Here is a 14,419-nt window from a genome sequence, read left to right as displayed (position 1 = left end):
TTCAACTTTGCAAAAAATCAAAATCAAGAAATCAGGTGCTTCATAAAAGCAGCATCTTTTTTTTAATTAGTCCAGTCTAAGCGTTCAGTGAACTTCTTTTTCCATCAAGTGAAAGCAAAAACAATTCCCCCTCTCCCCCAATACCAAACACAGGGATACAGACCTCTCTTCTTCCTCATGTTATACTCCTGCTAGATTTCAAAGCAAATTGTACTAGAACTCAGAAGAATCCTGGCAGCCCCACACCTCTGTGCTATGCATAGTATTTTCTTACATGATTTGAAGAAAGCACTACAGTTGTACATTTCGTGAGTGTCTTATCAGGATTATTCTCGACTGAAATGCACAAAAAAACAAGCAAAAATTAAAAAAAAAAAAAAAAAACAAGTCAAAAGCCACCCAGAAAAAACTAAAGCTTCAGTGCCATATCTGAATGTCCTCACAGATAGTCCCAATTCAGGCTGGTATCACCTAAGGGCACAAGCCCAGCAAACATCTGCCCTGTAATCCATTTGCTCTCCACCCCCCACTCCCCAATTGATATATTTAGGAAGACACGCTCCGCTCAGGCCAAGAAGCATAAGATGAAAACATAAAATAAGTCAAAGTCTTTTCTTTATAAACTCTGATTATCATATTGATAAAACATTCCTAAAGACATTTGCTGGAGTAAAGATTCTGATCCACTCTGCATTCTCTCAATTTCCATTTTTATTACTGTAGTTGATTATACGTGCCTGTAGCCTAAAGTATCCCAGTAAAAGAGGCCCTTTTAAAGCTAGTGGAAAAAAAGTCCTCTTGGTTTTTCTTAAAGCACCATCCAAATATTTTTACTATAAAATATAAGTAAAGTGAAAGAGAAAAGTTTCCAAATTACACCAGTATGCGGCTCCCTGAAAGTGCACTGCAAACTCCGTAGAATAATTTTGATTAGGTTGTGTGACTGTGCCAGGCTCCAAACAAGTGGTTATTCTGTTGTGACATCTGCCAAGCAATGCGTCCATTGTTCTCTGGAATTTAATTCATTTTAAATCACTCCATCCAGATGATAAAACATGAGATGTGCTCTACTTCAGGGGTAAAATGAAATGATTGTTTTTAGTGTGACCACAATTGTTAGCTGGGAAGTGATATAGCTTGCTCCCATTAGGCCCTGATTATTGTCTCCTGGAAAATAGCTAGTTCAAGAAACGTGAGTAAAATCCCGTTAAATGGAGGGATTGGCATAAATACTCTTGCCTACTCCGATGAGTCACAAAGCTGACAGGGCCGTATGCCGCGCCTTCCTCAAAAATAGAGCAACCACCTTTGGGAAAGAAACCATTTCAAAACTGAAAGCAGCTTCGGATACTGACTTAGTGTAAGATATAGTTTAATACGTGTAGCAATATAGTCAACAAATTATTTCATTTATCGAGGACTACTGTGCAAATGCCTCCAAATCCAAAATATCATACCTGCCTGTTGAAGTATTGTGAAGGTTCCTAAAAGTTGTATGCGGTGGGGAACATGGAAATGTTAGTGATTAGGAATTTAAAAAAAAACCCTAAAATGAATCTCAAGAGAAAACACACATATATACACACATAAGAATTTAAGAATTTATATCTCCCATATGCCACATATTTAATATAAACCTTGGACACAAAAGTTCAGATGAAATAAAAATCAAAGTTCTCAAAAATTGAAGGATTAACTTTCTTGCTAAATATTCTCTATTATCCCAAACATCAGTATGGTCTTTTTAAAATTTCTATGCAAAAGTATGCCTTTAAACTCCTGAAATGATAGATGATACACAAACCAGTTTTCAAATAATAAAGCCAATCATCTTGCAACTTTAAAAAATCAGGTAAAAGATAATATGACACAGTCCACACACCACACCACACACACACACACACACACACACACACACATCCCAATGACAACATTTGGCCTCTCCTAAGATACGTAGATGAAGACCATTAAGTGCTGCCAGGAAGGAACACCGTGTCACCCCTCCCTACAATCCAGGTAGTTCCCTTTAATCCAATAGCAAATCTGGGCATATTTGAGAGGGGTGATTCTAACAGCCACGTTGAAATCCTGTGGAGAGCCATTCATGTCTACCCACTGGTGCCCTGAAAAGATGCCAATGATTTTTCGCTCCCACTTCTGCTGCTGCCTCTTCCACATCCTCACGTAGACTCCAGAGCCGCTGGCCCCGGGCTGGGCATCACACTGCTGGTAGAGCAGGTCATAGGTCTCATCCTTGACATCACAGAAGCGGTATACCAAGTTGCCTGGTCGGTCATTGTCATAACCAGAGAAGTGGATTCGGCCCCCTGGCAGCTGCTTGGCGGGAGGGCTCACGCCGATCTTCATGAACTTTCTCTTGTGGGGCTTTTTGAGTTCTAGAAGGGCATAGTCATAATCCATACCAATGTCATTGGCGTTGCCTTTGATCCAACCCTTGGGCACGTGGGTGCGTTTCACCCGGATCCACTGAAACTTCATCTTCTCCGGAATGGCAGAGCTGGAGCTGTTGGCCCCTCGACCACCATCTTTAAACTTGGGCTTCAGGAAGCCCACTCGAAGTTTCTGGGTTCCTTTCACGTAGGTCTTCCCATCGTGAATGCAATGGGCAGCGGTAAGGACATGCCTCTCTGCCACCAGGGTGCCCGTGCAGCCTGTGGATAACTTCACTGAGGTCGAGAAGGGGTAGTTGAGCAAGAAGTCCTTCCCAAAAATGCTGAATCTGCTGTCGTAGCCATAGATCTGCCGCTTCCTCCGAGCCTTTCGCGAAGACTCTTGCCCCCCACTGCCACCACTGAGGACATAAATGCCCACCTGCGTCTCGGTGCGGCTGCCGTTGGCATAGAGCGTCTCATAGGATAGGTACTGCTTGGCCTCTTCATAGGTGGGCAGCGGGGTGCCCTTATGACACTGGGGTCCGCATGAGGAGGACACTTCCAATTTGGCTTCGGCCCCAAAGTCTGGCTTACCTAAGTGGAGGGTGGACTGGGGCAAGACCACCGGGAGGCGATAAGCAGGCCAAGTGGGTTTCCAGTGGGCGCCAGAGGGGCTCACCTGCCCGACAGCACAGAGGAGGAGGAGGAGGAGGAGGAAGAGGAGCCCTGGAATCCCCGCCATGCTGAGCACCACTCTGTAGGAACAAAGATAAGCAGGTCAGCAGGGCAAGGGGCTGAGCACTGGCTGATGGAGGAAGCAGCCCGGCAGCGTGCCTGTCATTATTTCTAAGTCTGAGAACCCTCCTCAGGAATCAGGGTGTGGAGAGGAATCCCGAGATAATGGTCTCACAACACAAGGCTCGACCTGGGAACTCTGCTGTGCTCAAGGTGAAATGGGGTGCTCATTCCCTTCTATGTGGAAGATGCCCCAAAGATGGCCCAGCACAAGGCAGAGTGCCCGCGGTCATTAAGCCCCAGAGGAGCTGCTCCACCAGCCTGGGTTTCTGTGCAATTTTGAGCCTTCTCTGTGCTTGGAGCCTTTGTCCCCTCCTACCTCCCTGGTCCACCTGCCCTTCTTTCCTTTTCTGCCCGTTCTCAGTATAGCGTGTACTTGGAAAATCTTCTGAGTGACTTGCTCATGTAAATGTAAATGACACAGTAAACTGAGTGACCAAGGCATCAAGGCATCAAGGAGAGATAGATAGCTCCAGTGTCACACTTACTGGGATTCCTGTCACTTCGAAATGCTGAGTGATTCCAAGGAGGGCATGAGACTTTTGTTTGAATTTAAAACAAACTTAACTATTATAAGTTTAGTTTCAGAGTCGCCAGGCCTCTAACAAACAAGATACTTCTTCCTTTGGATTTTGTTGTAGGCTATTGGGATCTCTGTCAAAGACCTGAAGCTCTAACGTAGCACTGGGTAGCACATTGTGAAATTTACTGCTGATTACCTTTCAGGTCTCTGTATCTGTGTTCCTGGCTCATCTGAATGCCTTGAATTTGGGCCTATGCTAGCGCTCAACAAAGATTTATTGAATGGATTTACCGAATGAGTACTTGTATTCATCAAAGAGTGAATGAAGGATTAGTGTGGCTACAAAAACCACATTTTTTCAATGAGGCATGCTGAGTGCTAGTGACATAGATGTATGTGGATGATGTGGCGGCTCAGAAAAAAGGCATGAAATCCAGGTGTGGGGAGTCACAAAAACAGGAGATCCAGGGGAGATGATGCTAGAGGTGGGTGTCAAAGGTGAGGAGAAGTTAGATAATATAAGACAGAGTGAAAGGGATAGTCATATGCAAGGATACAAAGACATGCAACAGTGCAAGTCATTTCGGAAATTAAACTAAGGCCAGGAAGGGTGGAAGAAAAGAGGTGGTGGAGGCAGTGGGCAAAAGCCATATTATGCAAGGCTCCATACACTAAATGAAGAAGTTTGGATTTTATCCTGAAATGTATGTTAAAAGAGCTGGATCAATCATGCCACAAGAAAACCAACAATGAAAAACAGATTGGGAGTACTTTCATAAACACTCAAGGGCAAGTTAGCTCTGACTGGTTGTGCATCTTCTGTTCCGGAGGAGCTGATATAGAGGGTAGGGTAATTTGTTCAGGATGGAGTGCTTCCCAAAAAGAGGACAGGGAGGGGTCAGGTCTCCAAGACTTTGGAACCTAGCAGGAGTCAGGAAGAAACCATCCATCCCCTTGTCCCCATTCTCTTCCTCTTGAGAGTATAGACCTGTTGGCAACTTTTGGGCATTTTCTGCTTTCTTTTACATAAACTGGAAAATCCCCTTGATCTGATCTAGGCCAGGTGAGCATGCCAATCCGTATTCCCAATATCCACACCCACTATTACTAAGAAGTGTGCATCCCCCCCCCCCGCCCCACCCCACCTCTGGCCTCTTTTTGCTTGACTCTCTCTGATTCCACTTCTATCAGAGAAAACAGAGATGGGATGAAACAGGCATGAGCTCCTGGAAAAGGTAATTCCTTGGGACTCCCTGATTCTTTGAGATTGTTTCTTTCCTTTCTTCCCAATAGGAAGAGTCCCTGGGCCCTTCTGTGGGGAGGAGAGATATCTCGTGGTTTCTCTAAATCCTTGAAACCATGGGGTCTGTGTGCATACCCAGATTTGCATGTACGGGGGGGGGGGGTGGATACCATCACAACTAAAGGCTCTAAGTAGATGAAGGAAAGGATCCTGATGCTCATAAAGCCCTCTTCCCCAGTGGGGACTTCAGGGGTGGCCTAGGTGTGGTGAGGACAACCCATTAGGAAACTTTAGAAGATGGCTCTGTATCTGATTATTCCTATCTCCTGGCTCAGGACTCAGTTCTTAAACATATCTAGGTCCTGGACCGCGCGTCTTCTCTATGTAAGTCACTGTCTGGGTAACTAAATGCCCCCACGGCAGAATTCCTGCCAAGTGTGATGTGTACGTCTCCGACCATCTCCTCCTCCCTTAGATTACCATGGTGAATGTTGATGCCTGCTAATACCGACTAATACTGCTAATACTGTCAAGCCAAGTTTGACTTCAGCTTATCTAAAAAACAAAACACAGGATCCAGAGGTCAGAGCTGCCAAGTGTTCCTGTTGCCAAAATGTGATTCTTGGGGGAGAGAGAGAGGAGGAGGAGAGACGTTATTATGCTCTGGGTTATCATAAGCTGTAGGTAATCTTTGCAATGTGCAGGAAGAAACCAGCAGTTAGAGAATGCTCTCAGGGTCATCATCTAGGGCACGCATCTTCAATTCTCAAATTGGAAATTTATATGTGAGTTGGATCCTGGGACTGCAGAGCCCAGATTATCTACTGCAGCAGAATTCCTCCAGTGGCATTTGTCTTTATCCAAACATTGAAATAGTTCATTGGCAAGGACGTCATGGAAGAGAAGGGCAGGAAGGAGTCTAAAATATTTAACTAGGAACTCTGTCTTAATGAACTAATCTCCTCTTAGGCAAAATTAACTCTACATTTCACTTTTCCAAGTGCTCTGCCTCTACAGCAAACCTATTTTTAAAATATATTCGAAGTCCTTGAAGCATGTCTTATCTCACAGTGAGGGCTTGGTTTCTGTTGTTTTTTTTTTGTTTTGTTTTGTTTGTTTTTTTTTTTTTAATATCAATCTTTCAAAAAATGTTTTGGAACCAGTTCCTGAGAGTTTGTGGGTCTGAAGAAATGGAGACCAGTCTTTTCGTGGGCACGAGGCTGGGCACTTAGCTAGGCTCCCTCAATGGCCACGGCCTCACTCTAGCCCCCCAACATGCAGGATTGAATTTGTTCCCAGAGAAATGACAAACCACTGTGCCAAGAGCCTTTGGGATCATTTACAAATCACAGGATACTGGTAGATAATGCTAAAGAGCCTACTGCAGATCATTAGGATATTACTATTCTCCCTGGAATATCAATATTCTGGATAAAATATCATCTAATTAATAGTCAACATTCGTTCAATAGTATTACTAATTCAGAGTCCTTACAACTTAAGTTCTGATCATTTAGCCAGTGAAGGAGAAGAGAAGTCAGCCATCTGTAAGGACTGCTAAACCAACAGGGTAAAGATCTAAGTCTTTAGAAATAAACTTTTTTGGATACCTCAAAAACACAAACTTCTATTAGTCTAAAACATTGCCTACAAGTTCCCTACATTATTGCTTAAACTGAACACATTAACTTGTGATAAGATCTTGTCCTGGGGTTCTCTATCTTCATTAGATTTTCTTTGTAACTCAGAAAGCTATAAAATTGCCTTTAAAAATACTTTCATTCAGATTTAGAAATTAGTACAGACCAATGCAGGTCAAGTTATTCCAAACTGATAAAGCTTTTTTATTGTTATTTTTAAAGTTTTCCTGAAGTATAGTGATATTAGTTTTAGGTGTACGATTAAAATGGTTTTTTCCTGATTGTAAATTGGGAGATCAAGTCATCTGTTCTCAGGCTCCCAAATGGGTTTAAGCTGCTATCTGTGTTAAGGTTACGCACTTCAGAAACTGCTCACCCTTTTACCAAATATGTGTTCAGGGTAGTTTAGAAACTATTCTGAAAGGCAACCTGAACTGGATGATCTCTTTAGCTCTTTAGTGCCGGTCTTTACAGGCCCAGGATTCCCTAATATTATCATTTTCCAGGGTCACAAAAGTCCAGTGCAAGCGGTAGGCTGTATACAAACGGAGCCCGCACTCACAGAATTGAGAAGGCCAGGAGCAGAGGGGAAAAGGGAAATGTATCTTGCTAATCTCTTGCCGATCCAGGAGACAAGATTTCCCTCATCAAGCAAACAAAGCCTCCAGCAGAGGGCGGCTTTCAAGAATGGAGAAGGATGGTTGGGTGTGCCGGCTCTCAGAAAGAAAAAGTGCCAGGGGGGAAATCTCACCGGCCTAGGCCCTTTCCTGGGGCATTCACACCCTACCCTGACCCCTTTCCTATTAATACACATCAATGATAACTGTGATGCTTTAAAATTAGGTTGGTGGCTTTGCATGCATTTCTCAACTCACCTGGTAATAACGTCCCAGGAGACAATTATTGTTTTCATTTTTATAAACTCTAAGCAAGCCTGTACTATGCCCATTTAAATATTTAATTTATTTATTTAGAATATTTTATTTATTTGACAGAGAAAGCAAAGACCGAATGAGCAGGGGGAGCAGCAGGCTCTCCTCTGAGCAGGGAGCCCCACATGGGGCTGGATCCCAGGGCCCTGGGATCATGACCTGAGCCAAAGGCAGATGCTTTACCCACTGAGCCACCCAGGCGCCCCATTTAAGTTTATTTAAACAAACACTCTAGGATGGAAACAGATATCATAACATCTATAATCTCACTATCGGAAAAGGTAACTAATAAATTCCATTAACTTGAAATTCTTTCTTGCCTTCACAAATGAATCACCTTACTCTTATAGAACTGTCTGAAATAGGTATTCCTTCAAAAAAAAAAAACAACAACAACAACAACACAAAACCGAGAATGAAGACTTCCAAATCTTATCTTCCAAATCTTATCCTTGCTCTATCTAAATCCAGATGGAGAAAATTCAGGCCTCCAACATTTCATTTCTAGGACTAAGCCTTTACTAGATAAAGATTCCTCACGTACATAATCCTTTCTCAAAGTTCTCAACTATTCTCATGTATCACTTCGCCTGACTGATAAAGCAGAATGAAAAATTAAGGTTTTATTAATGCAAAAACTATTTATTTCCCAACTCTGTGTATCTGACTCACAAGAGTTACACATTCCGTGCCCCATCACTCAATAGGAGCCACTGTCCTGCTGTCCATTCGTCTAAAAATATTTATATTTTACGAGGATGCTGCTACTTCACAAATCCACTGATAATCTAATGATGAAGGGACATTATCAGAAACAAACAAACCAGCACCATCTGCTTGGCGACTGGTCACTGAAACTGCTCCACACCTTCCTCTTCAAAACGGCAATGACACAGGTCTCCTCAAGAGGGCAAGTGTTTGGGAGAACGACTTAACTCCTATAGCAAACAAGTGCTGGGAGAAAAAAAAAAAAAAAAACCTAATCCTTAGGACATACATTCTCTATTGTCCAACAGATGAATTCCTGTGACCACTATAAACAGTCATGTCGAAACAAACAGTGGGAAAGTCTGTAGAGATAAAAGTTTTGGGCACCATCTGGAAGGATAACAAAGGGTTTTCCACGGACTCTGTGGCCAGGAAAACTGACCAGTGAAACCACGCTAATTCCTAAAGCAAATACCTAAAAGCGAACAAAGCTCTGTGAGCTCTCTGCAGCCAGGCTTGCCCTCATTTTCCTGAGTCAAAGAACTGTTAAAGGAAAACAGACGTAATCACATAATGGTTTAAGAATTACAGCCCCTACAGGAAAGAAATGCAGCACGTTTACAAGCCCAACCGCCCTGCACACAGTCTTGTGGTCAAAAGAAGTTTAACTTCTCCTCTATCAGCTTTTAGGCAGAACGCACTACCCTAGTGAGCTTGGGGCAGACCTGGTGGCAGAACAAGAACAGTGTATAGAACTGTCAGTGGTGAGCCCAGGGGGAAGGAGCTCCCCGGAGCCAGTGGGAGTTACCCATGAATCACGCCCGGTGGACTGAATCCTCGGGGATCCATGAGAAGAAACATGTGGGAGAACCTGAGACCATTAAACCCTGCAGACTGCGGCCAGTCTCATTCTCAGACCCACTAATGGGCACCGTGGCACTTATCCTAGACAGGAAAACACCCGTATTCACCATCTACCTGAGTAAGCTGCCAGTGTCACAAAAATGAGATCCGTATTAGATACCTGGGAAGAACGCTTCCTTTCCAGCTCACTACGGGAAAGTATGACTATTTAGGTGGGAAAAACACAAGTGAAACGATTTCTTCAAATGCAGAAGGTGTGCACGTGATCAAACTTTCACAAGTAAACACAGTGGCTTTTATAGCATTTCTCCTAAATTGCTTCTCCCCACTCCGCCTCCAATTCGCTCCTGTCAAGGCTTCTCCAGAGACTCGTCCTAAGGCCTATTTTAAATGTTCCTTGTGCATGAAGCGGAGCCCGGCACAAGCGCGGTAAATAGCCTCCTATTAATCGGCACTGGGCTTTGGCCGCAGCGGACCTCCAGCTATATAAAGTCAAGTCTTTCCTGCGTGGCCCCAGAAGGTAAGCGGCACTGGCCTCTCCGCCCCTGAGCTGCACACGGGGAGCCCTCAAGTCCAGTTTCGGGAGCGGGGGAAGGAGCCCCCCGCAGCCCTGCGCCCGCCCCCTGGAGCTCCCCACCAGCAGGGGCTGCTCCGCTCTCTCAAGGCTCCTGGGGTCGCCCCAGGGCAGTAACACACACAGGATCCCCGGCAGCCGCTTTTTTGCTTTTTTCTCCTGAGGTGTCGGAGAGCGACCCTAACTCGTGTTCTGGAGGGGAGTGGTGGTTTTCCTTTGCTGAAATGATTCTCCCTCCTCTTCTAAGACAATCCCTAAACTTTTCAGACTTTTATTCGCAAGTCAACTCGTGACGTGCGTCCACGGGCCGAGGAAGAAACACCTGCTTCCAACACCGGTGAGAGTCCACCGACAGCCTGCGAGGGGCACGGGCCCGTCCACGCCGCGCCGGCTCCCCAGCCCGCGTCCGCTGCGCTCCCCGGCTGCGAGGCGCCCACAGTCGCGTGGCCAGAGGTGAACTTCACGCTGGGATCGCGCTCGAGTACCCAGAGGCCGAAGCCCCAGAAGCCCCAGAAGCCGCGGGGCGGCGGCGGCGGGTGCCGTCCGCGCCCCGGGCCGCTCCTCTCCGCCCGCGCCGGCACCTCCAGCCCGTCGCTAACACCCGCCGCCCGATGACGCCGCGGGAGCCCAAGCGCCCGGCAGCCCCGGCCCCCGCGGAGCTCCGCCGCCCTGCAGCCCCGGGGCCCCGCCGCGCCCCCCGCCGCGCCCCCCGCCGCGCCCCCCGCCGCGCCCCCCGCCGCGCCCCCGCCGCGCGCGTCCGCCCGCCCTTTGTCCCGCCGCTGCCGCGCCCGAGCCCCGCGCCCCCCCCCGGCCGCGCCCGCACTCACCGCGCCGAGCAGCCCGCCGGGGCCGCGGCTCGCTGCGCCGCTCAGACAGGTGTGGGCGCCGGGAGGGCGCGCGCGGCTCCCATGCCTGCCCCGCGGCGCGACCGAGTGCGAGCGAGCGGCGCCGGCAGCGGGCGGGTCCGCCCCCCGCGCCTCCCGGGGCCCGCCCGCCCCGCCTCCCGCCTCCCGCCTCCCGCCTCCCGCCTCGGGGAAGCCGCGCGCCCGCCGCCCGCCCCCGCCCCCGCCCCGGGTCCCGCCGACGGCCCGCCCCGCGCCGCGCGCACCCCCGGGGCTCGGGCGCAGCCTCCCGAGCGAGCCTCGGGCCTCCGCCGCCCGCGCCCCGCCGCCTGCTCGCCGGGACCGCGCGCTCCCGGGGGTCGCCCCCCCCGCCCCCAGCCTGCAGCCGGGGACGCGGGCTGTACCCGGGGCGTGGGGAGCCCCTCGGCACATTGGAAGAGTCGCGAAAACTCTGTGCTTTTGGGTTTTCAGGGCATGAGCGAGGGCCTCCCGCGGCCTCAGGTGCCTCCGAGGGACGCAGAGCTGCGCGGGCGCGCGGGGCCGGAGGGCGGGAGGGCGGCGGGGCCGCGAGCGCACCCCCAGCCTCCCGGGGCGCACCGGCCGGTGGAGCCGCCTCCGCCAGCCCGCGGTGCCGGCCGCGACCGCGCCATTGAAGGATCCGGGGCCAGAGCTTTGCTCTTCTCTCCGCAGCGCCTCGGTCTTTAGAAGACTGGACGCTTACTCGGTCCCGCCGTGAGCCGGCTTTACGCGTGGGCCGTCGCGGCGGCCAGGTTGCAGGTGCCCCCGTGTTACAGATCAGGGACTGAAGGTCGCAGGATTAAGGACCTGCCCCGGTGCTCCGAGGCCACATTTTCGGTCTGGCCCCTTGGCTGTCCTTTCCCTCCTCGAAGCCCGCTCTCAGGGAGGGGGGGGGGGGGAGGGGGGAGGGTCTACTATACTCTCACGCCAGGGGCTAATGACACAACTAATGTGAAATAGGAAAGCCCCCGCATGGGCTACGGTGCGGTGGTTCTCAAATGTGCGAGGAATTGGTACTCTCCACTATCTTAAGGCCAAGTCCTCAAACCTCCCCAGCATTAGCTTAGTTTCTTTCATAATGTTACTCACTGTATATAGACATTAAATCAGAAATTTATGTTACAGCTTATGAACGATTCTGGAATAAAGCCAAAGCAAATTTATGAATTATATATAAAAATCCCCTCCCAAAACAGTGACATTAAATTAGTAATGCTTACTACCCAACTATACCAGCATCACGTAGTACTGACTGCCCAGATAGGGCTACATTTGGGTTCTGTGTGGCTTTACCCCTCTCATGGTGTGTCAAGCGCACGGTACCGACACAGTTTTCTCATATCTTTCCTCTGTTCCAGCAACCACACCTTTGCTCACACCCTTTGTCGTTATAATATCTGGCTTTCGCTTGACTCTGATATATCATTTAGAGGTTAATGCTGTGGTATTCCTTTTTTTTTCTTTTAAGGTTTTTTTTATTTATTTGAGAGAGAGAGAGCAGGGCAAGTAAGAACAGAACGTGATGGGGGAGGGGCAGAGAGAGAGAGGGAGAAGCAGGCTCCCCACTGAGCGGGGAGCCCAATGCAGGGCTGGATCTCAGAACCCTGGGATCACGACTTGGGCCGCAGGCAGATGCTTAACCAACAGCCCGCCAGGTGCCCCTGGGCTATTCCTTTCTTAATAGCATAACCGATAAACTTGTAACTCTTGGCGCCAAGGCACAGCCCACATAGACACTGAAATCACAAGGCAGTTCTTGGTATTAGATGGTTATTCCAATGATCCAGAATGTGTTTGTATTCATTTTACATGAAAACTATGAAAAAAGTTAATTATGAATTTCTAGGGTCCCTAGCTCCCAATTAGACAGCTTTAAAAGCCAAATTCCTTACTGAATAGAGGAGCTGGAGTTGTAATTGGAAGGAGAGGAAGATGGGAGAGGCTTCTCAACCACGCTTGAGTTTCATTAGTTTTACCCCAATGCAACAAATATTTATTGAGCACCTATTACATGCAAACCAAGGTGATAGGCACCAAATTAGAGATGGCCACAGGAAGACACTATAGCAACATAATTAAGAGTGCACCAGAGGCATTCAACCATGTAAGTGCTATTCTGGGCTGTGTCACTTATTAGCTGTGTAGCTTTTGGCTTAACCTTTCTGTGCCTCAGTTTCCTTCTCTATAAAATGGAGACTACCTTATAGGGTTGTTTTGAGATTTAGGATGAATTAATACACATAAAATGCTTAGCACACTGCCTGACATATAGTAAGCCTTTAACAAATGTTAGCTGCTGTTACATCTGTTATAAGAAAAGAACATGCCTTAGCTCTGCTTTGGATTGACTCTTTCAGCACGACCCCAACCCACATTAACATTCATTGCTCCATTAACAAACATTGACAGTTTAAAAAATTACATTGTAACAATTAGGGGAGATAGGATGGTAGAAAATAAAAGGATTCCCATCATTCAGAGAAAGAAACTGAGGCACAAAAGGACCCAGGAGCACATCTCTTCCCTATCACCACTCCCACAACTAGTCTCAGGTCTAATGCTCCCTCCCCAAAGAAGCTGTAACTACCAATGATCCCTGGGAACTCAGGGCTTGAACGAGCACCACCCACTCCTGATGAGAGGTTACCTCACAGCTCTTAGGTTATCCTGGCCATTGCCACAAGAACACGAGCAACAGATCTTTAGAGGACTTTGACCTCCAAGAGGAATGTCCTGTGCAAGTAGCAGATGTCCTCCTGCTGTTTTTAGATATTTTCTTTATGTATTTGCCCTACCCTCCAGCCCCCAAAACAAAAACAAAACCAGAAAAACCAAAACTCTCATTGCTTCTTAAGAACTCAGTTCAAATCTATGATCATAATTCTCAGATACTTCTCATATGCATAGCAATTCAATTGTTAGAAAATACATTCAGGGCAAGGCCTCCACATTTCCTAAGTGCACACTCTGTATAAGGTGACTATGAGAGGGAGAGCAGATCTCCCTCACCTCAAGGAATGTGTGCTATGGATATAAATAAAAAAAGAAATCAAATACAGGAGCAAGTGAGATATAGACTGAATCAGGCTCCAGCTAGAGAACATGGAAGAGGGAATCATTCATTCCCACTCTGGCTTTCAAGAAGTGATGGAGGTGGGGATCCCTGGGTGGCGCAGCGGTTTAGCGCCTGCCTTTGGCCCAGGGCGCGATCCTGGAGACCCGGGATTGAATCCCACGTCAAGCTCCCTATATGGAGCCTGCTTCTCCCTATGCCTATGTCTTTGCCTCTCTCTCTCTATGTGACTATCATGAATAAATAAATAAAATCTTAAAAAAAAGAAGTGATGGAGGTGGAGGTTAACAGATGAAGATCTGATCAAGGCTTTAACAAACTTTATCTTGTTGAGTTCCTCTGCTGTATAAATGAGCAAATCAGGGAGTGAACAAAGGGAGCAGAACTGGCACTAGATTGTAGTAATTATAACTAGTGTTTGTTGAATGCATACTATGTGCCAGGTAGTGTGAAATACACTTTATTGTAAATAATCTTCAACACAAACAAAAAAATAGAGATGAGGATTATCCCCATTTTGCAGGTGAGAAGACTGAGGTCCAGAGTGGTTGAGTAAGATACCCAGTGTTACACTACTGAGTAACGTGGCTGTGACTTCTGCCCAGTCTGTCCCACTCTTGCATCATCTTTTTCATTCATCTTTTTAAAGTCTTTTTAAGGGAGTTTTAATTATAATTCTTGCTGTTAAAAAATCAAAGTCACGTAAACCTTTAGGGATAAACTTTGGGATATTCAAAATAACATGTTTGGAAAACAGAACCACATTTCTAATTGCCAGCATTATGCTTTGTTCTTGGTAGAAGTGTCTTTTTTT

At 47.3% G+C, this 14,419-nt stretch overlaps 1 protein-coding gene across 1 annotated transcript; it reads right to left on the bottom strand.

The window, feature by feature from the left end:
- Positions 1 to 382: 382 nt before the first annotated feature.
- PRSS23 (serine protease 23) lies at positions 383 to 10,633 on the bottom strand. The gene is made up of 2 exons (XM_055320810.1): positions 10,500 to 10,633; positions 383 to 3,148 (listed from the first exon to the last, which is right to left on the bottom strand). Exon 2 carries the CDS (start codon positions 3,133 to 3,135, stop codon positions 1,996 to 1,998), a length of 1,140 nt encoding a protein of 379 aa, XP_055176785.1. The 5' UTR covers positions 3,136 to 3,148; positions 10,500 to 10,633; the 3' UTR covers positions 383 to 1,995.
- Positions 10,634 to 14,419: the final 3,786 nt, after the last annotated feature.

This window comes from Nyctereutes procyonoides, unplaced genomic scaffold, assembly GCF_905146905.1.
Source record: "Nyctereutes procyonoides isolate TBG_1078 unplaced genomic scaffold, NYPRO_anot_genome, whole genome shotgun sequence".
NCBI classification, from domain to species: domain Eukaryota; kingdom Metazoa; phylum Chordata; class Mammalia; order Carnivora; family Canidae; genus Nyctereutes; species Nyctereutes procyonoides.
The sequence above is the reverse complement of the archived record's forward strand: the minus strand, read 5'-3'. Positions and strand labels throughout refer to the sequence as shown.

Bases quoted from the DNA above. Each gene is read 5' to 3' on its own strand.
- PRSS23 (XM_055320810.1), bottom strand. From the start codon at position 3,135: ATGGCGGGGATTCCAGGGCTCCTCTTCCTCCTCCTCCTCCTCCTCCTC.